Source organism: Contarinia nasturtii, unplaced genomic scaffold (genome assembly GCF_009176525.2).
Source record: "Contarinia nasturtii isolate CC-2019 unplaced genomic scaffold, AAFC_CNas_1.1 Cnas_scaffold_187, whole genome shotgun sequence".
In the NCBI taxonomy this organism is placed as follows: Eukaryota; Metazoa; Arthropoda; class Insecta; order Diptera; family Cecidomyiidae; genus Contarinia; species Contarinia nasturtii.
In genome coordinates, this window is record NW_022197544.1 from 960,097 (window position 1) to 986,097 (window position 26,001).

The 26,001-nt window shown below is 33.2% G+C and overlaps 2 protein-coding genes across 5 annotated transcripts; one reads left to right on the plus strand and one right to left on the minus strand.

The window, feature by feature from the left end:
* Window positions 1–329: 329 nt before the first annotated feature.
* Window positions 330–4,874, minus strand: LOC116336681 (structural maintenance of chromosomes protein 3). Its single transcript, XM_031760705.1, has 8 exons — window positions 4,697–4,874; window positions 4,290–4,544; window positions 3,440–4,202; window positions 2,978–3,353; window positions 2,808–2,907; window positions 1,361–2,740; window positions 768–1,271; window positions 330–691 (listed from the first exon to the last, which is right to left on the minus strand). The coding sequence occupies exons 1-8, from the start codon at window positions 4,709–4,711 to the stop codon at window positions 479–481; spliced, it is 3,606 nt and encodes a 1,201-aa protein (XP_031616565.1). The 5' UTR covers window positions 4,712–4,874; the 3' UTR covers window positions 330–478.
* A 2,114-nt stretch (window positions 4,875–6,988) lies between these two features.
* Window positions 6,989–24,307, plus strand: LOC116351978 (nocturnin). 4 transcript variants are annotated; one of them, XM_031784144.1, is made up of 8 exons: window positions 9,186–10,146; window positions 16,948–17,255; window positions 21,605–21,840; window positions 21,916–21,981; window positions 22,734–22,855; window positions 22,920–23,246; window positions 23,379–23,762; window positions 23,836–24,307. In XM_031784144.1, the coding sequence occupies exons 2-8, from the start codon at window positions 17,182–17,184 to the stop codon at window positions 23,992–23,994; spliced, it is 1,368 nt and encodes a 455-aa protein (XP_031640004.1). In that variant the 5' UTR covers window positions 9,186–10,146; window positions 16,948–17,181; the 3' UTR covers window positions 23,995–24,307. The 4 variants fall into 4 exon arrangements, with proteins under 4 accessions (XP_031640005.1, XP_031640004.1, XP_031639997.1 ...); XM_031784145.1 differs by lacking the exons at window positions 9,186–10,146; window positions 16,948–17,255 and adding an exon at window positions 6,989–7,139; XM_031784137.1 differs by lacking the exons at window positions 9,186–10,146; window positions 16,948–17,255 and adding an exon at window positions 12,083–14,053.
* The last annotated feature ends 1,694 nt before the right edge of the window (window positions 24,308–26,001 follow it).

Sequence of the window (26,001 nt, forward strand, 5' to 3'; positions counted from 1 at the left end):
AACTCAGATACATTTCAATTCCATTTATAATGCATGTTTTAGTACCGACTCTTGTCCAATGTTGACAATCTAATATGAATTTACGATGCCTTTCCAATGCCCATGAAAATGAAATATATATTTCCAAAGGAATCGAGTCCGAAATTTCAATAATTGACCAAAGTGTAATTTTTCCAAATAAGAACAGAGTTTGGTTTGGATCAACGCTTGAGTTTGAGAGAATAAAGGCGAACAAACTAACTTACGTTTAGTAAATGGATGTTATGATGGATGAGTAGAATTCATAGTGATATCGTTACATCAATTGAAGTTAAAAATAAAAAAGAACATTAAAATTTAAAATCCACATGATTATCGGAAAATTTATTTCTTTTTGTTTCGAATTACAAATTCATTATAAACTAATATACGCTATCTTATACCATAACAATTTTCTAGAAAAGTTAAATAGTGATGATGGTGTTCATGTATTATTGTATTAACCGTGAGTTGTGTCATCTTCAACGAAATCTCTGGCCACTTCTCTTGTAACACAGTCAACGTGTGATACTTTGTTCCGGAAACGAACACCATAAAACTTGTTTGCGTGCTCAAGTAGTTCAGGTCGGAAAGTTGTCGTAATAAATTGTGCATTTTCGCTGAGCTCATGAATCATATCAGCAACTGCCTTACGATGTTGCGCATCCAAAGCCTGAAACGACACACAAAATTATAGTGTAAATAAATGTGAATAAAAACGTTTTTTTTTAATTAAATAATTTTCATACTTGATCGATTTCGTCGAACAGATAGAATGGTGCTGGATCGCATTTTTGAATTGAGAAAATGAGTGCAAGAGCAACCAATGATTTTTGACCGCCAGACAATTGGTTCATTTCTCTCATTTCAGCTTCCGAACTGGATAAGAATGAAACACGAATGCCGATGCCGGTAAAATCATCAGAGCTTGCCACCTCTGGATCTTCTTCGTTTTCATGACTGTCACGTGTTTTCAATACCAAATGACCGCATCCTTGCGGTACAAGTTTCTTGAAAACGGCGGTAAAATATTTGGCCACTTGTTTGAATGTGAATTGAATTGCTTCAACTTTGCGCATTTCAAGCGTTTGCATCAATTCACGAATTTTTTGATCGGCAACGTCCAGTTCCTCTTTACGCTTATACAATTTCTCTTTTTGTTCGGAAAAACTTAAAAATTGATCTAATGCCTTCTTGTTTACATGAATATACCTTTTCAAATGCTGATTTGCCTTCTCCAATTCTTTGAATAGCTACACAACCAAAAACGGTAAGAAGAAAAAGGTGTGTTATATTTTTTTTCTTCATCAAAATATAATCCAAAAACAAGCGATTTACTTACATTTTTCAATGACATTCGAGTGTAGGCTGGATCGACTTGTGGCAGTGCACCAAGACCAGCAATCTTCTCGGTGCACTCGTCAATTTTCGATCGAAGGAGATTCTCTTTTGCTGCCCATTTTTCAAATTTCTTTGAATCTTCATCGATTTTATCCTTGGCCTCTTTTTCTTTTTGCGTCCATTTTTCCAAATCTTTTTGTAAATTTTTTTGCGATTTTACCGCATCTTGAACCTTTTTTTCGACCGTTTGTAAGTCTTTGTTGACCTTTTCAATACGTTTTTCGGCTTCAACACGATCCGCATTGCAATTGGTTAATTTACGTTTTCGATCTTCAACGGAAATTTCTTGCAATGCTTGCACCAATTCATCACGGCGCCGGAATAAATTGTTCGTTAACAAATTATCGAGTTTATTTTTCTTCACTTCCAATTGCATACGTTCGCTGAACGCTTCTTTGTTCTCTTGGTTCAATCGACGGATTTCGTCGTTGAGTGTGTCAACTTCACGTTGATCTTGTGTCGATAGCTGTGCCATAAGCTCTTGATGTAATTCATTTTCAAGGCCATCTTTTGTGCTGTTCAATGCCTCCAAATTAGCTTTGCACTGTGTATATGAACGCTCTTTTGGTCCACGGAATCGTTCGATTCGACTCAATTCCTCTTTCATCAAACGAATGTCAGCCTGCACTTTGTCGAATATATCTTGCGATTTTCCTTGCTTTGTTTCAATTTTTTGCATTTCTGACACCAAATTGTTAATATTAGTTTCGGTTGTTCGTAATTCATTTCGAATGGATGTAAGCTCCTCTTCAAATCCTTTGATCAAATCCATGAATTCGGTTCTCTTCTTTTGAATTTCAAGACGTGAACGCGACGTATTGAAATAACCACCGGTCAAACAACCTTTCGATGATACTTGATCACCTTCTAATGTTACACAATCCAAACCGGTGCTCTTTGCCAATTCGGTGGCACGCTCCAAATTACGGCATATTAATGTTTTACCGAATATATATCGAAGCGCTTTATCGTATTGTTCTTCGTAACGCAATTTCGATATCATTGGAATCGAATCGGGATTATCGGGATAGTCATGCACTTTGACTTGTAAACGATTGAGCGGCATGAATGTCACTTCACCCGGCAATTTCAATTTGTTCATTTCTTTGAGTATTTGTGTGCCAACACGATCGGACTCAACAATGTGATGGAATAGACGATTACCGGCTGTCACTTCGACGGCCGTGTAAATGGCTTTTTCACAACTAAAATTCTCAATGACTGGACCGTAATAGGCTTTGGCTATCTCAGCTTCTGGACCACCTGACTCCAAAAACAAATCCAATACTTTACGAACGGAATCACGACCATTTAAAATTGGCTGAAAATATGTTCAAACATAAATTAGTTGGCAAATACTACGGTACTATATTATGTTATGCACTTACCCGGCCAGCCATTGAACGAAGTGCCGTATCGGCTTTGCCCAACTCTTCTTTGTTCGCTGACAGCGTTTGTGTCATTTGGGTTTCTTTGCGCCATAAATCGCTGAAATAAAAAATAAATTTTAGTTTCGTGTCACAGTCAAAACATAGCGAAGAATATATTATCAACACACTTTCTTGCTGTTTGTAATGCATCCTTTTTCTTTTTCAATTCATATGATTCTTTGTAAAATTGATCGATTTGTATACGCATCGATTCCACTTCGGCCGTATGCTCTTCAATTTTCTTCTCCAACTCGGTTTGTTTGGCTGCATCCCGTTTCAAATCGTCTTGCAATTTATTTTGATGGGCAATTTTATCTTTGATTTGCTTTGCCAACGATTTTAATTCAGTTTGGATCCATTTGTCACGATCTTCTTTCGATTTAAACTGTGAGCCACGCCCTTGTTTTGCATACAATTCTTTTCGTTTTTGTTCTTTCAATCCAAGATCACGTGATAAATCTTCTTCACGCTGTTTCATTGCTTCATAACGCGGCCGAACTTCGTCTATAGTTGCAAAGAGAAAAAAAAGTAAAAAAAATATCTTTAATAAATTCACCAAAAATCAATTCAAACCATTTTGTTTTACTCACCCAGTTCTTTTTCTTTTTCGGCAATTGTAACTTTCAATCGTTCCAATTCCTGTTCGGCACGTTCCTTTGACTTATTATCGCCCTGAACTTCATCGGTCAAATCTCCGATTGTCAAATCAAGTTTCGTTTTTTCACGCAGCAATTGCTGTTGTTCGGTCATCAGAACGGATTTTTCATCTTTTAAAATTGTCACATCTTTGCGTGCCTCTTTCAAGCTCTTGTGAATCGCTTTCAATTTATCTTGAGCCTCTTGAATTTCTTTATTAAATTCCTTTTGTTTGTCACCAGATGTTTTCCGTTGGTTTTCCAATTCGTCGAGAGCCTTTTTCGTATCTTTCAATTCAGTTTCGTGAATAATATATTCCAAACTTCGTCGAGCCTTGTCCCATTTTTGATATTCTTTGAGCTCTTCTTTTTCCTCCTCCAATGTGGCCAATCTCTCTTCGATTGTGTGCAGAAATTCTTTGATTTTTTCCACTTTACCTTCGGTCTCTTTGAGAATGTTCATCGATTCTTCTTTTCGTTCATCATAAACCCGAGTACCGGCCACTTCACGCAATAATTTCAATCGATGTGCATCCGGTGCGGTTGCCATTTGATTGATTTTACCTTGTTTCACAATATAGTATGGATTTGAATTGGAAAAACCAGCCGATTCGAGTAAATTCACAACTTCGGTACGTGGAACCACTTTTTTATTCAAGAAATATTGATCTTTTTTGGCACCAATTACACGACGCAAAAAGATTTCATCTTTGTCGATCTACAAATTCATTTGGATTTATTTATATAATATAATATTAATTTATATAATTTAATAATATCTTTTTTGTATGTAAATTAAACTCACCGGAATTCGATTATCCGAATTGTCAAAAATAATTTCAACGTAGGCGGATAGAACACGGGTGCCAGTACCTTCGTGCAAGAGTGCTTGACGTTGTTCGGGTCTTAAGTGGGTGAATTCATCGCTGAGCACAAATTGAATTGCAAAGAAGAAATTACTTTTGCCCGAACCATTTCGACCAACGACCACATTGTGTCGCTTATCGAACGGTTCCACCACCGTTTGTTCGCGATAACTTTTGAATCCTTGGATTATAATCTACGAAAACAATGAAAATAAAACATTTTTAGTACATTGGAAAATCAATCAGTAGATTTTTGGCTCGAAGGTAGCGTCACAACACATAACCTCAATTTCTATCTTTGTTTTGTTTTATTCAAACAATTTCAATTATTACGAACAGTAAATACCTGCTTAATATGCATTTTTGAGTCAATGACAATGACTTTCGATATGAACACTCATTAATATTAACAATACATCAAAATTTACACTAATTTTTGTCGATATGAATTTTAAATACCAAACACAAACATTTTGTTTCGATTACAAACAATGGATTCGACTCCACCGACATTTGTATGAAACTATTTTGACAGCGTCGTTGTACAAATGAAATTCAATATAGACACAGTCAACTGACAAACAACCAACTTCACGCCAAACGATAATGTTTTGAATAGAATTTATTATTTTTTGATATCGGTGATTTGATTTTCTTTTGAATTTTTAAATCGTTTTCATTCAAAAATTATCCGATGAATTAGTTATTATTAATTGAATGTTTATTTTTCGACGATATATTTTCTAAACTTTTTTTACTTTCTTTTTTATTCGTTGAACAATGCGTACATTGGATTTATTACTTTGGATATGGAATATATTTAATGGACAATAATTTGCTAACGGTTTCCATGAAACCGTATTTCTCAATAACAATGATATTGACTTTTAGTTTTATCCGACACTTGAACACATCGAGATCTTCAATTATATATCGATGAAAGACCGAATTCAGTTTTTTTTTAATTAGATTTAATCAAAATATAGATCTAAAGGCAAATGTGGAAAGTTGGTTCATTTCATGTGAATTAATATTCGCAAATAGAATCAGTTCTTTCTTAAACATGGCAAAATATTACAAAAGAGTCCAGCAAAAATGGTAACCGGTAATGAAATGTTGTTTATGCAAATGCATTTTTTTCTCAACAACTATTTTTATGATACTAATTGAAATACTGGAAATAAATGTAATTACGACGCGCCGGCAATTATTACAGCATGTATTACACAGGCTGAGTTTTGTTTTGATGAGTTAAAGTTTGTATTGGATCATCTGATGAAAGCTTTGAATGGTGTCTTCTGATTTGAGACAAATTATCTGTTTTTAAATTAAATTATTTTGAAGTCCATTCTAGAATTTTCAAGTTGAACCTTCACAAAAGCTGTATGAATTCATTTTGGCTATTTATTTTAAAAAAAAGACAATTCGCAATTGATAGGAGACTTTTTTTTGCTTTCACGTGTAATATACAAAAGTTAATTGACCTTGAATATTTTTTCGAGTAAATACATTGAAGATAGCGAAAAATTTTTGCTCGTTATGAAACACGCACTTTCTTTGATTAAATTCCACTTTCTGAATTTTTTATCGCTAGACTTTTACTTCTGGTTGGTTCGATTCGATTTGAAGAATGAAGAAAAGAGCAAAATGCAAGCAAATAATTGCATAATAGGTCTTTTTTTTGTTTTTATATTTTGAAAATTCTGATTGTTGAAAACATAAAATTATATCTAACGAACCTTTGGAAAATGTTCACATAAAAGTCGGAAACATGCGAGTACCTTTACACGAATTGGTAAGCTAAGCAAACTTTGCAAATGAACTCAAGGTCAAGATCTTGAAGAATGCCGCGAGTGGAAAGAATATTAAAGGTTTTCAAACGGTAAATTTTTGCATTTTGAATGCTTTTAAATTTAATTGATACATGACTTTCTATGTGAATAGATGACATTTAATGAAAAACAAATACTTTTCAATAAAACTGGAATAAATAAACATTTTCCATGACTGAAATATGATACGTTCGTTTACATTGTTTACCCATTCCTTCGTTCATTTGTAATCTTTGTCGAGCATTTTTGGCTTAAGGTCCATTTTTATGAAGAGTTTACTTTTATCAAGCAATTTATCATAAATGTTTGAGACACGACAATTATGTCAATTTTCCATTTTTAGTTTGAATTCATCACAATGGACAGTATGCAGTTTTTTTTTTATCTCAATTCAAACTGAATTAAAAGAAGTTTTATTTTTCGATGATATCAGCTTATTTCTTGTTAAGGCTCTCAAACTTGTTGTCTAAATCCTGAAAACCGTTTTAAAAATTCATTAATTTTGCTCAAAGCAAAAAGAAGTGAACTGCTCTTCACTCTTCGAATAAAATCTCTGTATTTTCATAAAGCAAACATACACGATAAATATAATTTAAATCGTGTATCCGAATTCGTTCGTTGTTCGTTCGTCTCTCTTCTTCTGTAAATAGAGTAGCGCGTGCCTGTGCAAAAACGTTGCAGGGGAATAAGGTATGCGAATGCGAAATGTAAACAATGGATTGGTGGATAGCAACAGACGTCATGCAATTCGCATAAGGTGAATATTGCAAAAAAAAAACTGACAGCTGATTATGTCAATTAAATGTAGCAAAAGTCAAAATTCGCCAAGAATTAGAAAACGTGCAACGCGATGTGTTTAAAAATAACAAAATAGCCAAACATTCAAGCAACCTGTGAAATTGTGTTGTGGACTATTTCAAATCTGGGTGATTTAAAGTTCGATCGAAATCGAACGCGGTAAGTAAAGCGGCCGAAAGGCAATAGCCGGGAATCACAATTGTTGTTTATCAAGTACAATGCAATTTTGCTTTCGTTGGTGGTTTTGTTGCGGAACCTGATTTAGTATATATGATTCATATATATATATATTTTTTTTTTCTTCTCTCAATTATTGAGACATTTTCGAAAGAATAGACGTAAAATGTTGCAGTTTTTTTTCGATTTTTGTTCATACTTTCAATCATATGTATTGACGTCGTGCTAAGTTAAATGCTCCCTTTCACGTGGTCTCACTTGACACGAACAAAAAAAATGGTACGACCAGAAGTTCCAGAAGTGGCAAAAGAATATCAATGGAAAATTTGCCAATGGAAATAATTAGCGAAATACTTTGCTTGTGATATAATTAATTTGTCAACAAAATTGTTATACATTGTATTGTTCAAGTTACCAGCGCAAAAAGAATTATCGAAAATGAGACTTTGAAATGCTCTCTTATCAACCAATCATTGCTTGTGTTTTACAACTGTTCATCATCTGTAGTGTGTGTGTTTTTTTTGCTCTGCTCAGTTTATTTTTGTCTACATCATTCCACAATGTAAAGAACAATGATTTTGAAGTAGACAACGACACTGACGTCGATAATTTGTGATTTTGATAATAGATTAATTAGCCGTGTGTGCGATTTATGATAAAAAATGAAATAAAGGAAGAAGACAAAGAAAGAGAAACGAGAAACGAGATATTTCTTGATATAGTTTGAATCATGTGGTTTTTATCTCCAGTGCTTCAGACGAGTTGACTGATTTTACAAGAAATCCGGATTGTTCTGATCTCTCTCTTTCTCTTCGCCTCTTTCCCCTGTCAAACTCCATCTTAATATTCACCGAATTTGCACAGTGTTTCTTTTTACGCAACATGCTAGAAACATTGACGATTTTAATGGGTACGAAGACCTGATTAGATCATTTCAATCGCTATTTTAGGGTTTTTATTGTGGATTAAAAACAAAATCAAATACAAACAGATCAAAGTCTGAGTTGTCTAGTAGTAAACAGCTCTATTTCGTATAATGCATACTGGTCATGACTTTTATTATTATTATAGTGTAAAATAGACTGGGTGGTAAGGCGGGTGTAAGGACAACAATTAAAAACAGAAAAAAACTGGTAAATGTCAGTTTTCTCTAGAAAATGATACAACGGATGATTTTTAGAGTAAATTGCCTGCTTTGCTACTTCTATATTTGCCGTTGATAACAGCGATCATCACCGGTACTCAAATGTTTGGCCAATTCAAGTGCAAATGACTTCACTTGAACCGCATACAGTTTTATGATACGAATGATATATTTTTTCTACATGTAGAAAAGAGAGTGATAATGATAATGCTTTCGATTATAAAACTTAATAGTGATATTGCACCACATTGTAATAACTCGTATCTGTAACAATCAAATTGGAGAAAAAAATTGTACGTGGGGCTCTCATTCTTTTTTTTTTTCTTCTTTGCCACTATTTACATACACTCAAATTTGTGTTGTAATTTACAAAATGATCTAATGTACTTGCTCCAAATTGGCCCTTTTTTGAATGCGATTTGGGATCAATCGACACGATGACAAAGGCTATGAATTGTAAATAAAAATAAAAACGAGTCTGATTTCAGTTCGAAGGAGCAGCATTTAATGTGATAATTGTGTCGCGTATCGCATACAGACGAAAATCAAACAAGTGTGAAGAAAAAGAGCGAAAATGAAATGAAGAAATAAATACGATGATCAGCAGAACTAATTTATTTGAGTAAATATATTTTCCTTACATTCGTCATCGCAACGTTAGATTGATTTTAGCAATGGGGGCTTTTGATTGTATGTATGCGTGTCAATGTTTTCAATGTAGCTCCTTTTGATCAACGATTTTTTTTGTAAAATATTCATATGTATATTGGTTGATGCGTGAGTGATATGACTTTTGCTATCAGTTTACAAGTGGTTTATAATCACTTGGTTGCTTGGTTGGGTTTTCGTATTTTTCTTTTGATTGGCACTTTGTTTGTGCGCTGCGCTCCGAAAAGAGTGTGTGAATTTAAAATAATTGCCTAAGCTTTGTTCAAAGCCGGTTTCAGTGATCAAAAGTCCATTGCTTTGTCGCATATGCATAGCATTGTATTGCGTGCCGTCATCAAATCAAATATCAATATAAAACCATATTCACCTCAAGCGAACTAAAAATTCAAAATCACATACGGTCACACTAAGTTTTTTTTCTTTCTTCGATTGTTTTATGTGATTTGTTTTTGTTGGTGGTTTTCGTTTTGAATTTTACATTCACTGGATTACTATAAACATACGCTCTCACCCGGGTTATTGTTTAAAATGTTACAATACATTGTTGAAGTTCAAGGGCTGTCAACTATCGAAAAGTGAACTTTATTTGAACATTTTCCAATCAAACGAATATCGAAATTAAACTTGTTAATTTCTAATCGTTTCATTTAAGTTTTATTTTCACCATAAAATCCATATTTGTTGATTATAAAAATTGTCGTGATGATCATATATGTGAGAACATTGTTCAAAAAATTTCAAAAAGTTATATGACTTGTTGGTTGGGCGGTCGATCACAAAAAGAGCCCAGTTGAAAAGTGAAACGAGTTTCCTTTAGTCAGCCTGCAATTGTTTGTGCGCGTGCGAGTGTATGCGTGTTGTGTGTGTGTATGTGTGTGTGTGTCTTGATTCAGGCGGGCTATTCATATTTTCTCCGGGTGGCCGAAGTGTGTGAAAGCACATGCGACATCGATCCATTTGCACAGTCAACGTGTAATGCAAATGTATACAGCTCATAGTTCAGTGGTTTGACGAAATATTTTGTGATTTGGATGCACTACCATCGAGAGTTGAAAGCAGAAGCGGCATTATTGGTTACGAGTTGGCCTGCTAATCGGCAACGTCCGTACGCACGTGTGTGAGTGCATGGTGATCCAACGAAATTCAAAAAAAAAAATCAATTCCCCCTGGATTTTGGTGAGTCAAATTGTTACTCATATATATCATGTTTTCAATATTCAATTCAAGCCATTTTCGGAAATTTAACAAACCCATTGTTCAATCTGCATATTGATAGCAGAGAAAATGAATCCATCAAAACATTGCACACAATCATGCAACCATACGTACGATCAATCTGTTATTGTTGGTATTTTATAAAAGTGAAATGTGAAGAATGTAAACAAATACGATAGTCATGCACACAGTGGCCAGGTCAAAGTATAGAAACAATGCGATGTATTTTGTTGTATATATTTATTCGCACTTCGGCATTGCCTACATATCTACTTCGATTATCGCTTGACTCGATAAACATGATTACGTCCACGTCAAGCGATGAACACAAGTAAAGTACAAACATTGTTTCACATTCGTTTGACAATTTCCAATACCACAAAGTGGTTTAACAATGTAATGTATGTCATCATTGTTCGATGATTACCAAAACTATGTCACTTATCAATATGTAAGTCTTCATCAACGTCAAGGTCTTTGTTTTTTTTCGATACGATATATTTGTATATCAAGTGAATGGAATTGCGTCCGATCATTTTGTATTCACCAACAAAAAAGACTGTGATTTACATTCATTTGGCATATCCTTGATCTTGATCTTGTTTAAAGTCATGGAAATATTTTAAGATCATGAAACCAGCAGACTGAAATGATTGCTTTATTCGGGTTGAATAGTCGGAAGCCGGAATTCGAACACGATTTTTCTTGGAATAATTTTATTTTTCTGCGTGAAAAAAATATGCACATTCATCTTCAGCACACATGTCAACTAAATAAATTGAGCACAAAATGTGAAAAAAAAAAAACAGCGGAAGTGAATTACTGCGCTCGAAACAGAGAAGGAGAGGAAAAAAACACATGACAAATGATTGAAATCGGAAAGATTTTATTATATTGGCTTGAATTTTGACTTTGTTCCGGTTTGTACCAGATCTAAACTAAAAATCTATTACAGCGTCAAATGATGTTTACATTTTCAAACGAGTTTGCTTTTTTTATCTATATCTATCTCTGTTTGCATTTTGTATAGAGCCAATCTCAATCGCATCGTTATCTCTTGCACATGCAAAAAAAAAATAATATTGGCTCACGAAACACGGAAAAACAATATATGCTTATATTTCATTGCAGGAGTTCAATACCTCTTAGAATACCAGATAATTTTCGTATGCTTTTTGAGACCAAACTCTTTATTATTCAGGTGCCATATTGACAATGAATAATTAATTGCGTTTAATGAACGCACAATCAACGAGATCTTAAACTCTTACCGCCACTTCTTCAAATTCAATATGTAAAGCACTCCCATCTGTATAAGTGTTCCGTTTCATTTTCTCTCTCTCTCTCTCTCTCTCTCTCTCTCTTCGGTTTTGTCTAGCAAAAATTGCAATGAGTGAATGAGATGTTATAATAAGAGTTGAAAATACACATGTATATACAAAATCTATATTCAACACACAAAAATTAAACAAAACAAAAATAATAATAGTAATAATAACAGCTGAAAAAAGAACACAGAATTAGCATTAAATTGCACAGAATAATAACGTGGTTGCTTCGCCGCAGCAGTCGCTGAAACAGAGAACATTATTCAATTCCATAAGCATTCATGAGAAGGAAGGAGAGATGTTTCACGATTATTACTATGATATTGTTATTTTGTTTTTTTTTTATTATTTCGTTGACGTACTGGTCGTTGTTGTTGTATTCTCTCTTTTGAATTGTTTTGAGAAGTTTTTAGATATATTTGAGTTTGTTGTTTTGGTCGTTGTTGTTGTTATTACTTCGGTATATGTGGTGTGCGCTGTACTGCTGGCCGTTACATTCATTTTCATTGTTTTTGTAAAGCCTGCCTTTTTTGAACTTATAAAAGATCTTACATGTTCGCCTCGATTAGTCTCATTATTTTTGTTGAATCGATACAATCGATAAATTTTTCCGTTTTGTGTGTGAAGTTTTTTTTTTTTCATTCGTTCGCATTCTCCTCTCCTTAAAATTCTTCCAATTGCCGCTTTCGATTTTAAATTTCCAATAAATTGTGCATGCTTGTGCACATACCGTCCATTCCATCCGTGAAAATTGCCCCGACTCGCATTTGGATATTTGCCACAAAAATTCGTTTTATTTTTTTCATCGACAATTTGTTCCCCCCACAAACATTCAAACATTCGAACATTTTATAGAGCCGATCATTTGATGTCGATCCAATATTGTCGATGCGCTCATCTAAGTGAGTTAGAAGGAGAGTGTGTGTGCATATAACGCGTGTACATATTTTGTGTTGTGTATAAATTGCTGAAAAAGAATGTTGTAATTGACCAATTTTTTTTTCTCTATTCGATTTTGTTTGTTTTAAATCAAAAACTTTCGTAATTGATCGATAAACTGAAACGAGAAAAAAAGAATTAAAAAAAGGTACTCAATCGATTTGTTTTTAGAAAGAAAAATGTCAATGAAATTGAATTGAAGGACTTCCAAAGCGTGAGTGTGAATAAAATGAATTAAATTGATCAATCCTCGAACTTGATTTATGAAAATCGAATTTCAACATTATAATTGAATAAAACAGCAATTCGAATCGGCTAATTGTGAGCGAAAAAAAGGTGAAACGGAACATATACAGATAAAAAACTATTCAATTGGAAATGTGGTGGCAATAATTGTATAAGTTCAGTACTTATTTTTTAATCTGTTAACCAAAACCAAAGAAAGATCGCTGTGCTGCACAGAGCGTTATTTCCAGTACATTCAACCGAAAATTTACCAAAATTCGTCGCATTTTTGTTCAATCACATCGAATCAAAATGCAATCGGAAAATCAAGCAGCAACTGGCAAAAAAATTGGCCACGTTCGTCGCCAGTCATATGGTAAAATTATGCCGATATCATCGTTGTTAAACAATCTCACTGGCTTCAATGCGCATTTTGAATCATCATCGAATGAAACGTCCGCTGATAATCGTCTACCCATGAACGAATCATTTGAAACTCTGGCGCTTAATAGCCGAGTCAATGAACGCAGCGATGGCGATAGCCACCGAAATGTTACCGATTCAACGCTAAATTTTATCAAACATGAAAAAATCGATGATGCAATAAATCAAACATCGATGCAAACAAAACAACCGTCGACCGCAGCCAATGTGATCGATATCGAAAAAACATTTTTAAAATGCACCAATTATCATCCACATGAAATGGAAATTAAAAATACCATCACCACTACTGCCGTCGCCAGCGATGATGCAAAATCCGATGAGGAAGATAACATCGATCGATTATTGCTTGATGGTAATAAAAATAATGATGCACCGTGTTTGATATGCACAAACAAAGATACGGAACCGTTGAAACACAGCTTGATGAATATGTTGTGCAAAAAATTATGCGATGAAAGTTGTAACACATCAACAAATACGTGTCAATCAAACGACTCGATTATAACGCATGCCGATCACGATGTTGATACATCAACAACCGCAACATGTGAAGATGATGATGGCAATGATAGTACAGCGTTGAAAGCGGAAAGTGTTTTACAATCAGCAAACAGTAGTCGTCAAGAGTTTTTGGCCAGCATGCTTAATGCAGATGATAGTGATAGAAATAGCGACAACGTCGATGATGAATCATCCCAGATTGTGCCGCTTACAATGGAGAATTTAAAGCAATTCAATGATGATTATTTTCGAAAGAAATTAGCTATCGCTGAAGCACTTGCAAACACATCAATGATGACATCAACGACGGTTAAAAATCGGTTGGCCGCACGAAAAATTGAAATGAGCCTCAATTCACCCGATTTCATTTACGATCCAAAAAATGCCGAATATATACCACCAAAAGAGTTGCTCATATACTTGATGAGGTAATTATTATACTTCTTCCGTATCCATTTCGAATTTTTGTTCGAGCATCGATTTTGTATGCATACTTGAACTTGACATTGACTGATAATTTTCATTGGTCGCATTTATGTTCTCTTTCTCCATCTTTATTCTCTATCTTCGCTATTTCGTACACTTGATCTCAACAAATAAACAGAATAATATCGTATAATATATTGTATGACACTCTCGCCTAGCAGATGCCTGTGCAAATGCATTGATGACTTAAATTATTATGTAAATGCATTCGCATTATATTAAATCGGCTATTGAGTTTTGTGGAACGTGGTGAACCAGTTTAAGAAAATTGTAAATGGTTCCGGTTTAGTAAAAACAATAAATGAAAAGAACGAAAAACAAAAGTAAATATAAAATATCAAATTGATATTATCAATATATATATACATACATGCATATGCATGTGGCAATTGTCTCACTTAAATTTATTATGCACACGAGTATTTGTTTCCATAAAACTCATTTTATTTATTCTCTGTCTCTCTTTCTCGTGTAAGATTTACATCAAATTGACCTTGGTTTGCGTTCAGTTAATATATAAAACTATTTCCTTCTACATTTAAAGAGAAATAAATTTCAAGTTAGATCAAATGAAATGTGCCGAGAGAGAAAAAAAAGATGTATATATCTTGCAAGCGATCATTAGATGTCCGACTTTGCATTAAAACCAGAAAATCTGTCGATTTAAATGAATAATGATGATGGGCGATGAATCTTCGAACAAGGTTTATAAGCAACTTATCTTAACGTAGGATTTGAATGGTGAATAAAAAAAAGCAAGACGTGTAGAACTTTTCGTTAATCGATGGGAAGCACCGCAACAGACATCGATGAATCCACATTGACAACAAAATTGACACAACTGATCTGAAGCCAATCAACGTGCGAAACACTCATTTTTCGATTTCTAGTTTCTCCGGTTGAACACCAAAAAATACATTCATACACTAATTGATAAACGGTTCTAGTTGCGATGATCTCTCTCTCTCTCTCTCTCTCACTCGCTTGCTGCGACCACGAAATTATTAAGTGATATATTTACAAACAGCAACAACAATAATGTATCACGATACACAAAGTTCTCACACATGAAGGTCAACATCATTTTTGCATGAATAAGTGTGCATTTCAATTAATTGTGTGACACATCATTGTAAGGACTTCTCTCTACTCTTCATATGTGGAGATATATAAAATGATTGTGAGATAAGTCCGGCATAAAGGGTCATTGTTAAAGGCGATCGATGTTGTTGTACTTTGAACAAAAAGTGTCATCACTAATCACAAAAACAACCAAAATCAGCTTGACCAAACAAAATCGAAACAAAAAAAAACACACAGCACACAATGTGATTTGCGTGTGTGCTCTGATTTTTCAGGAAGTGAATACACACTTTTATAGTGAATGAGATATAAAAATAAAAAAAAATATCGTACTCGTGTACGCACACGAACACCATCATACAAACGTGTAATGATTACGAATATTTTATTGTGCACAGAATAATAGATACATACTCATATTTATAACGACCCACTGGGACAGTCAATGTTTATTGGCTTGTCGTGCGCTGACCGACACCGAAAAAACTGGCCGTAGATTTGCCATAAAATATGAATATAAATAGCCACTTTGAATTGAGAAAGCTTTTTTTTATTAAATAAAAAGCAACTTAAGCAACCTGCCAGACGTTTTCAATGAACATAAAATGTTCACTTTGTACTGTCTATTTGCACAATTAAACAACGCGTATAGTAATTATCGGAAGTTATCTGTTTTGTCTGGTTTCTTTCACTCAATTTCATGTCATTGCTTTTTATTATTGTTCTTCAAAAATTGCGATGAACAGTTCACTCATGGAAAAATGGTTTTGATCAAACGTGCGTGGACTTTAGATTTGGAACGATGGCATTGCTCACCAACATTTACAGGTGTTATTTATTTATTTATTTGCACGATGACACTTAGTAGTTTGATATTTCATGAATCATGCTCACGATGAATGTTCCTTCACGGAACCATTTTGATAAATATAGTTCAAAACAGTAAACAATTCTTGTGACGAAACAAACATCGTACAATTCCACTTAATGGATTCAATCATGCTATGGAAATATGTTTTGAATGTATGACGATGATGTCAAAACGGATTGACTTGAATTTTGTTTTTATTTGCTATGTCTACGGTAATCTTGCTTTCACGGTGGGATCGAAGAAATTCATCTATATTTCATTTTTTTTAAATTTGTCCCCAAAATTTATTGGTATGCTCGACCTTTGCCTCTGTGTATCAATGCTATCCAGATGAAACTGTAATTAAATATTTTAACGAAATATTCTTCTAAGGCTTTTCATTACGTTTGTTGATTATTTGATCGAAAAAATGTACAATTCTCTATATCAATTCCTGTATACAAAATTGATTACCGTGATCAATAAATCCAACGTCGTCCGATTTTATACAACGTTTCAAGCGCATTGTTATTTGATCATTCGTGCGCGCACATTTCGTTTCATTTGAATTTTCTTTTTATTCAACGCGGCTGAAATTCGAAAATTTCAATTTCAAATTTGTGTCTAGAATGAAATAACCGACGTAAATGCATTGTATTTGCACGAAATACATGCAAATGATGAATGAAAAAAAACACGCGCTCTATAAATTATAATGTTTTCAGGATGTCCAATTTACATTTAAATCAGCGAATATTAAACGTATTAATTTTTAAAAAATGATAGAGATCAATGTGCAACTGTGTTTTAAGGATTCATTTTCATCGATCCGAGAAAAAAAAGGCTTGAATAATTTTAAACGATGAAAATATTGTAAATTTTATTTTCTCTTTGTTCGAACAGGAATTGGCACACTGACTGAGAAGAGAGAAAACAAAAGAGAAAATGTCGTCATAAAATTAGCGAGACTCATACACTACCCCTTTATATTATAGATAGCTTAGTTTGTTATTATCTCATAGTGAAAACAATCACTGGAACAACGACGAAAAATCAAATATTGGCCGAATTGTTGTTTGTATCTAATAGAGATTCTCTCGTCCCGCTGAACGTCACACAATAATTCAAATTTCAAATATGGAAATTATAACGAAATCGACTCGACTTTTTGTCACGCAACGGAAATTCATTCGTTTGCTATCAATACCAAGGTAAATGTTCTCATTGCATGAATCCGGGTGCACATCAAACAATTTCCATTAACTTAAGCGTTTAATTAAAATCAAAAATAAAATATCTTGATTGCTCATTAAACTTCACGCTTTTTTTTTTTTTTTTTTCATTCGCGGTGAATGAAAATTACTTTGGGATTATAATCATTCCAATACATATAAAAATGAACGAAGGAAAAACAACAAATATCATTTTATGCAGTATCAAAAGTTATGAATGAAGAGAAGGAAAAAAGAAACAGTTAACGATGTGACAGTCAATGTGCGTTGACTGGAGAATTAATTTAAAAAAAAAAAACACACGTTTATACGAATCAACACCAGAAGAAAAAAAAAACACACACAAATCGTGTTCATTCGACGTCATCAAAACCAACAAACTGGTTCGACTTGTATTTATATATGTTCTAAAATAATTCTGCAATCTAACATTTAATGATTTTGTTATCAAACAACATTTTCTCTGGTCGCCAGAGAATTTAAAATTACTTTGCTTTTCTAAACTTAGTTGTGGGCATTTATTTGTTGATGGTGAAGTTGACCGTTTGTTACAAATAATTATTTGCGGTAATGTTAGGGTTTTACGTTATGATCCTCTATCGTATACGTCACATCAATTAGTTGTCGCAAGCGTACACTTGATAAATAAAATTCATTCGGCGATCCATGAATAATTTAACTAAATATTTGCGCGCAAGAACAATAGGCAATAGACGAGCATGTAAAATCATGCAAATCGTGAAATAATGACGTGAACAGTGCTCGGTTGCGTCAGAATAACGAGAGAATCGTTGATCCTGCATTAATTTGTGTTCGATTTTGGTCATGATTCGTTTGAAATCTGATCGATGTGAGGAACGCTGAAGAGAAAACAAATTGAGCGTAAAAGAGACAGAAATAAATTAACAAGTGCCAAACGATGAGAGACAACATTCAGAATAAACGAATGAATGAACAAAAAATATACAACATGAAATTAAAAATCTTGTTTTCTGCGCGCTCGTTCTCGTATTTTTTGGGCAATAATATTTGTTGTTCTGTCGTTCTCCGTTTTTTTTTCTTCGGACATTCAGAGTGATCGCTTAATGTGTTCATTATGGAAACAAAATGTTCGAAGCACGAGCGACAACGCATGATAAAAGTCCACTAAGTTTATGCTCGTCTTAATAGTTTTGAAAGAATCTTTGTCGTGTTAAAACATAAGTTTATGAATCGCGCGATTCTTATTTGTTTCTATGCAGTCATTTAACATCTAACCGTATTTTAGTGCAAATTGTGGTATTTTCGCTTTGTAATAGAAAATTTGTTTTTTTTTTTTTGTAATTGAAAATCACATAAAATTCGAAAAACAACAACAAAAAAAAACGATCGAAATTAGTAAAATTCATCCATGACTTTTGCATAAATCAATAGTTAAACTGAAGTTTAATGGATTTCTTTCAAATACGATTTTAAGTTAAAGCTCGTTAAACGCACACAAGCTTTCATTTTACGAACGCAACAGTTTGACTTTGAAACAAATAAAAAAACAAGATGACTTGTTTGATCGATAAAATTATTCGTTCCGTCTGTCATTTGCAAGACAAATGGAAAAAAGAAAGAATGAAAAACACTGCATTCTGCATTGAAAATGTAAAGTGGCTAAAAATGATTTCAATTTATTTAAAATATTATTTGTGCTCGAAATCGTTAATTTTTTTTTTTCGTCAATTGTTTGACAATTGGACACAGTGCCAATGGTGGTGAAAATCCTATTTTAATTTCATATTTTTGCTTTCGAGTGATGTGAATAGAAAAAGATTCCACGACAAGTTGATTCCAAGAAGAAATGTGCTCATTCAATCAAAATTCTGTATTGTTCGTGATTCTATGTTAAGGCCAACGTCTCTAACAAAAAAAAATATGGTGATGCTATTGCCGTTACATGCGTGTTTTATTTCTCTTCTTTTCATTTTTATTCGGGCCATCGTCTGCGATTTGATTGACCTATCATTCACAATCAATTTCTTGATATCCAAATGTTTAGTGCCGTTTTTTTCTTTCTCTTCCCAGAACCCATTGCTTAGATTGATAGCTGCATTTTAACGGTTTATGCCTGAATCCAGTTCGAACGTCTTCATTATGTGCGCATGAACGCGCATATTTGATTCTTTCGCCTTTCTGTGTTTCCAATCGCACCGATTTTTGAATGTCTTTTGTGTATTTATTCAATATATGTTTACATGATTATGCTTATCGCGAGCTGTCTGTCTCTCTGGGTGTCTGTATCTTTTTTTTTTATCTAGATTTCGCTGTTGCTATTCTCTATGACTTTGAGCACACTAATTTGCATGCATCATTCAAATGAGCAGTGTCGTGTATCTTGACAATTGCATAATTCTTTTTGATTCGACACTAAATCAACCAATAAATGCCATGGCATTCACACATACAATCACACATTCGTGACTTTGATTCATGACATCGTACCCGGTGAAATGTAATGTGCATGTGAAAGCCTCACTACACGTCTGCATCATTGGAAAATTCTCTGATTTTATTTGTATCATTTTTCTTTTTCTTCGTTTATGGTTTTTTTAATCCATGTTTAAATATGATAAAATAAAATAAACAAATGAATAAAACACAAGAGATTCTCACTACCATATCTGATATTTGGTATGTGATTCTAGCACGCGCGCGTGTTTGATGCCAAAGAATAATTGCAAGGATTCGCCTAAAGCGTGTCAAGAATAAGCGACAACAGCAGCAGTAAAAGCCAAACAAAGAAAAAAAAACAAACAACGAAATGGCATACAATGCATTTCACGAGTCAAAGTGTACAGACAATGAAAGAACAAGAAATTGCAGATTAAGCTGAGTATTTTTTTTGCGCGTTCGACATAATTTTAAATAAATTATATCAAAGTGACTGATAAAATTCACATCGATTCAGAATGGAATTGTCTGAGTACTTTTTTTTCTTTCTCTACTGTCTGTTTTGCAATAATCGGTTGTGTGTTGGAGACCACAAAAGATTTGACAGAGACAACAAACATACAGTGAATCTGCAAAGTCAAATCGCTGACCACCTTTTTATTCACTCATTCTGTTTAACTAACACAGCACTCAGAATTTTCGAAAGCATTGCCCATATGATTACCTTGTTTAATGTTTTCAAATTTAATACGGCTGTAAATGATTTTTTTTTTTTATTGATGTCATTTTCGTTTGTCGTCACCGTTGTATTTCTCTTTTTTTTTCATCGTTGTCGTCGTCGAATTTTCTTTCTTTCAAAAGATTTAAAATATACAGTATTCAGCATAAATAGCGAATACACATAAATTAGTGTTGTGTTTATATTGATATTGTAATAAGCGAAAGAGATAGACTCTGAACAAAAAGATAAAACAAGACAAGACATTATGTCGAACACGTACGTAAAGTTGATCCAATGAAATCGAAATAAAAAACACACGAAACGAACTGAATAAAAAAAATATATGAATACAAAAATCGATATATATAGTTTAAGGTGATCACTTTCATCGTTTCAGTGTAGTTTGTTCCATCAGTTGCGTTTGATTTATCTTACCCGATCGTACACGGAGTGTTTAGCGTGCGGGCGTGTGTACTTAACACTGAAAATTTGTGCGTTAAATTTTGAACTCATATCCAAACAAGGAATTCAATGTACATCACTAAATTTGGCGAAAAAAAGCTAACATTTCAATCAAAAGAATTTTCAGTGTTCTTTTTTGCTTTTCGAATTTGTTTTTTTATTTGTGAATTTTCTTCATACACAATTTATTGATTTGATTTTCAATATATATTTTTGTTTTTGTTCTTTGCAATACCGAATTATTGGTCTAGAAAAATCAGTTCATTTGAACTTAAAGAATATAAATTGTAGAGGTTGAAAGCAGAAAAATATATTTTACGTTATAAAAATAATAAGGAAAATGCTTGAACAAATACCCACGGTTCCGCAACAACCAAAAAATCCATGCAAAAATGATCGCAAAACAATGCTCAAGAAGCAAGCATTGGCACGGTATTTTATTTTATAATTTTATTTTATTTCGCTTAACTTTTATTTTAAACTGAGTTGATTGTTTTCTGTATAAAGACATTTTTTGAGTATTTTGCCATTAATATTTAATAATTGCTAAAAATATAAAAAAAAAAAATCTTTTCGAAGATCTTTTTGATTATAAAAAAGAGATTTTTTTGTATATATTTCATTTTCAATTGATGAAAAATTCATCAAAACTATTTTTTGGAAAAACAATTTTAATCTCATTCCTAAAAAATAAATTATCATTGGATTTTTTTCCCCGCTTATATAGGATGGGATCATTTAATTCGGCGCCAAAAATCAATAACATCGATTCGCAAGATGATGACGTCGATATACCGAATGGTTTGGAAAGTGCCGCTGATTTGGTGAACCATTGCAAATTAATGCGTGGCGATAATCGACCGGAATTGTTGCAGCGATCATTTTTCAAGCCGATCAATGACCTTTCGCTGAATGATGTAACGGATGGTTTACGATATTTACACTTGAATTCAGTTTCCAAAGGTAGGTTTCTTTTTTCGTAAAATTTCGAGGTGATTCGAATGATTTTTTATTTCTAATTTATTTTTTTCTATTTAGTTTGTAGTTCACCAAAGTCGTCAACAAATCAAGTGCGAATTCTACAATGGAACATTCTGTCACAATGTAAGTAAATGGCAAAACTGATCGAAGAAGATTTGATGATTTGTGATGAATTGCAAACGTTTTAGCCAATACGTAAACGTATCGATAGATTGTTTGTTTATTTAAAAATCGATCAAAAATTCATGGAAAAATATGTGTGTTTTTTGGGAGGGGGAGATCACGATGCTGCCAATAAAAAAACGGCCATAAACAAGATCCAGAGCGACATCGAATGTATACGTAATTTGCGTCACATTTCTAAATTTGATTCAAATGATAACTCGAAATTCATATACCGCAAACAAAATACGAATTTAAAAAAAAACCCGTTGGAAATCGCCGCGAGTTTTTTTCTTCTCAATGATTCAAATCGAATTTTTACCCTTTTGGATATAAACAATAAACGATGTGTATTGGCAAACGTAAGCAAAAGGATGGAAATCCCAATACACAGATATTCGTCAAATCAAACTACTTAATAGCACATATGTTTAAAAAGAGAAGTACGAGACAATATCAATGACATATCAGACGTCAAACCTATATAATTTTTTTTATTACAAATAATTTTTTTGTCGTTCCCGATGTCGTTGCGTCGACTTTGATCAGCACACATTGAATTTGCACAAATTTACATATCGAATCAATTTTATGATATATTTTTTTCTACTTTTGATTCCATAATTCATCCGAAATCATGTGACTACGACCATTTTTTCGAAATGGATTGAAAATGTCTAATTGAAAAAAAAAAAAAAAATTAACAACAACAGCGTTGGGTCAACATAACGATAACTTTGTTTGCTGCCCAGCTGATGCTTTAACATGGGAGTCACGCAAGTACCTCATCTTACAGGAAATCATACAAAACGATCCAGATGTCATTTGTCTTCAGGTAAATAAATGACAATTTTATTTGAGGATATTTTTTTAAATAATTTTTTTTAATTTTCTATCAGGAAGTGGATCATTTTAAATTTTTGCAAACAATGTTGGCCACTCAAAATTATGAGGGTATTTTCTTTCCAAAACCGGATTCACCATGTTTGTATATAACTGAAAATAATGGTCCCGATGGTTGTGCATTATTCTACAAGAAAACAAAATTCGATTTGGTCAATTATGATACACGAATTCTTGAGGTGTGGCGTGTACAAAGCAATCAAGTCACAATCACGGCCAATTTACGCATCATTGAAACGGGCAAAGAAATTTGCGTATGTACAACACATTTAAAAGCACGAAATGGTGCTCTATTGGCCAAACTACGTAACGAACAGGGAAAGGTGAGTTGATTGATGACAATAATGTGTTTGAAATTCAAAGATTAAAATGAAAGATACGAAGAAAAAAACCGCACCGTTTCACCAATACTTATAAATTGCTTTTGTTTTTTTTTTTTTTTTTTTTTTTGTTAGGATTTGATGCGATTTGTGCAACGTGTTGCGAATAATCGGCCAATTTTGATATCTGGCGATTTTAATGCTGAACCAATTGAACCTGTTTACAGTACAGTCATTAATTATGCTCCGTTAAAACTGTCATCGGCTTATGCTGATTTGTTGGCATCGATATCAAACAACTCAAATGAAGATAAAGAGAGTGAAAATACGGTTGCCGTAGATGCGGTCGACAGTGAAACAAATGATGATGATGGCGATGATGGCATTACAAATGGTGTCAAAAGTCGTGTTGATCATCTTATCAGCAATGAACCGCCGTATACCACATGGAAGATTCGTGAAGAGGGCGAAGTTTGTCACACAATCGATTATGTTTTTTATTCACGCGACAAGCTCAAGGTAATTTATATTGACATTTATTTGGAATGGCATCGTTGGGCTGCTTGACACAGACTCTTTTTTTTATTCTCAGGTTAATAACTGCTTGAAATTCCCACATGGAAAAGAAGTTGGTGAAAATCGTACACCAAGCCATCGGTATCCGTCCGATCATTTTTCATTGTTATGTGACTTTGAGATCATTGACAGTGACGGTAATGACGACGCCGATCTGACAAATTGTCTAAACTAAACAGAGGCATTTGCGTTTTGTCTTTCCATTTTATGAATGAACAAACAAACTGAATTCATGGCAAACAAACATTTCTTTAGATAGATGCTAAATGATCAATAGAATCAGATCAATCCTAGATAGATAGAAGACATGAGAATAGATACCTTTTGAGTATGAAAGATATAGGGGGAGAGAGAAATAGAGAGAGAAGAAGCAATCGTATTTTGTTATACGTTACAATTTTGTGTCTAATATATGTGATAATAGCAAGCTTAGAACATTCTATATTTGTATATTTTTAAGGTCCAATACTCTACATTTTAACAATCAACAAGACAACGCAAAACAAACATGAGGAAAAACAGTCCAACTTAAGTTTTGTTTGTTTGGTTCAAATTTAACACATTTTTTGTTCGGCAAATTAATTCTTTTGGCAATAGTTTTATTTTATTTTTGTCAAATTTAACACATTTGTGTCAGTGGATCATATTTGTGGCTTTTTGGCCAATTTCTTTTGAAATTTGACCACATCACATTTTATTCGCAATTAATTTTTTTAAAGAATCATAAAAAAGAGGTAGAGGGACACACTATTTTATATTGTGGAAAATTAAAAAAATAAATAAATGGTTTGATGAAAACCAAAACTTTGTGTGTTTTTATTTATGTCATTGAAACGGATTGGACCCATTTTCTTTATAAATCATCGATTCTTTATTGAATTCATATTTTAAATGGTTTTTCATGTAAGTGCAGAATTTATTTAGAATGCATAAGCAAATTATTGATACTCTTTGCGCTCCCAATTATATAGGCTACAACACACAGATTTGTATTGTGAGATACATAATCTCTACCCCATCTATTATATTATGTATTTAGAATAGAAATTTTGTTCATTAAAAAGAAACACATTTTTTTTTTGTAATTCAACTTTTATTAATTTTTTATTTATTTTTTTTTAATTACAAAATATGAGTTTTATACAATCTTCCATAAAATTAATATTCAAGGGGAAAAATATTTATTTATTTTATTAAACAAAGTAATTAAAAAGATTTTCTGTTTATCGTCGCATCTTGTATTTCAATATTCGTAACGCTTTGGCCATTGTTGTTAGTATGGTAGACGATCCACATTCAATCGATTTTACGCATTACCTCTTCATTCCTCTTCATTTTCGCTATCGCTGATTTCAATAAACTCGTAGACATCTTCATTTTCGCTGTCACTGATTTCAATCAGTTCGTTGTCATATTGTTGTGAATTATTGAAGATAAAGTCCACATCTCCATCTTCAGTGGTGGAATAATTCGATTTATGGGGTGCGAAGAGTTTTTGTAACAATAATGCTTTTTTGCTGATTGGTTGAGTTGATAATGAAATTGGAGACCTGGTCGAATGATCAATTTCAAATGTCGATATCTCTTCATAATTCTGTGATGTCGATGATGTGGAATCACTTTTATGCATTTTTGAGAAACTGGTCGTATAATCCGATTCATGGGCCCGTTTATGCGATTTGGGGTGTTGAATTCCATGGCTAGTGTTGGAAGCTTTATTTATTTCGTTGTCCCGTTTGTGTGATGGACCATTTTGAATAGTTTCTTGATGAACTACTGATTTCACTTGATTTTGTTTTGTTCGAATCTTTGCAAAATATGCTGGGTTAATCACAAGGTTGCTTGCATTTCCACTTTGTGAAGGCACTTGTTCCACCATTAAATTTCCACTTTCCACTTCCATTTTTACTGATTTTTTTTTTCAAAATTGTAAATAAAAGGAATAATTGTGACTAACAAAAAGTGATTTCGATGTGGTTTTAACGGTTGAAAAGTGTTTCAAATAATTGTAGATAAAATTTAATTAAATTTAATTTCCAACCAATTTTCAATATCGTTGATGTGTTCTCCTTGAGAGTTTTTCACGTAATGTAGAGATGACGTATGAGCCACTTGCTTATATACCTGCTGTACCCAAGTACAGTTAGGATTGCAATTAGGATTGTAATTAGAATTATAATTA

What these genes read in the sequence shown, in the direction of transcription:
- LOC116336681 (XM_031760705.1), bottom strand. An exon ending in CTCGAATGTCATTGAAAAAT is followed by an intron (nt 1,272 to 1,360) that starts GTAAGTAAATCG and finishes TTGGTTGTGTAG; the next exon opens with CTATTCAAAGAATTGGAGAA. An exon ending in TGTTCGACGAAATCGATCAA is followed by an intron (nt 692 to 767) that starts GTATGAAAATTA and finishes GTGTCGTTTCAG; the next exon opens with GCTTTGGATGCGCAACATCG.
- LOC116351978 (XM_031784137.1), top strand. Translation starts at nt 12,990, where the DNA reads ATGCAATCGGAAAATCAAGCAGCAACTGGCAAAAAAATTGGCCACGTT. An exon ending in TTGCTCATATACTTGATGAG is followed by an intron (nt 14,054 to 21,604) that starts GTAATTATTATA and finishes CCGCTTATATAG; the next exon opens with GATGGGATCATTTAATTCGG. An exon ending in CTTGAATTCAGTTTCCAAAG is followed by an intron (nt 21,841 to 21,915) that starts GTAGGTTTCTTT and finishes TTTTCTATTTAG; the next exon opens with TTTGTAGTTCACCAAAGTCG.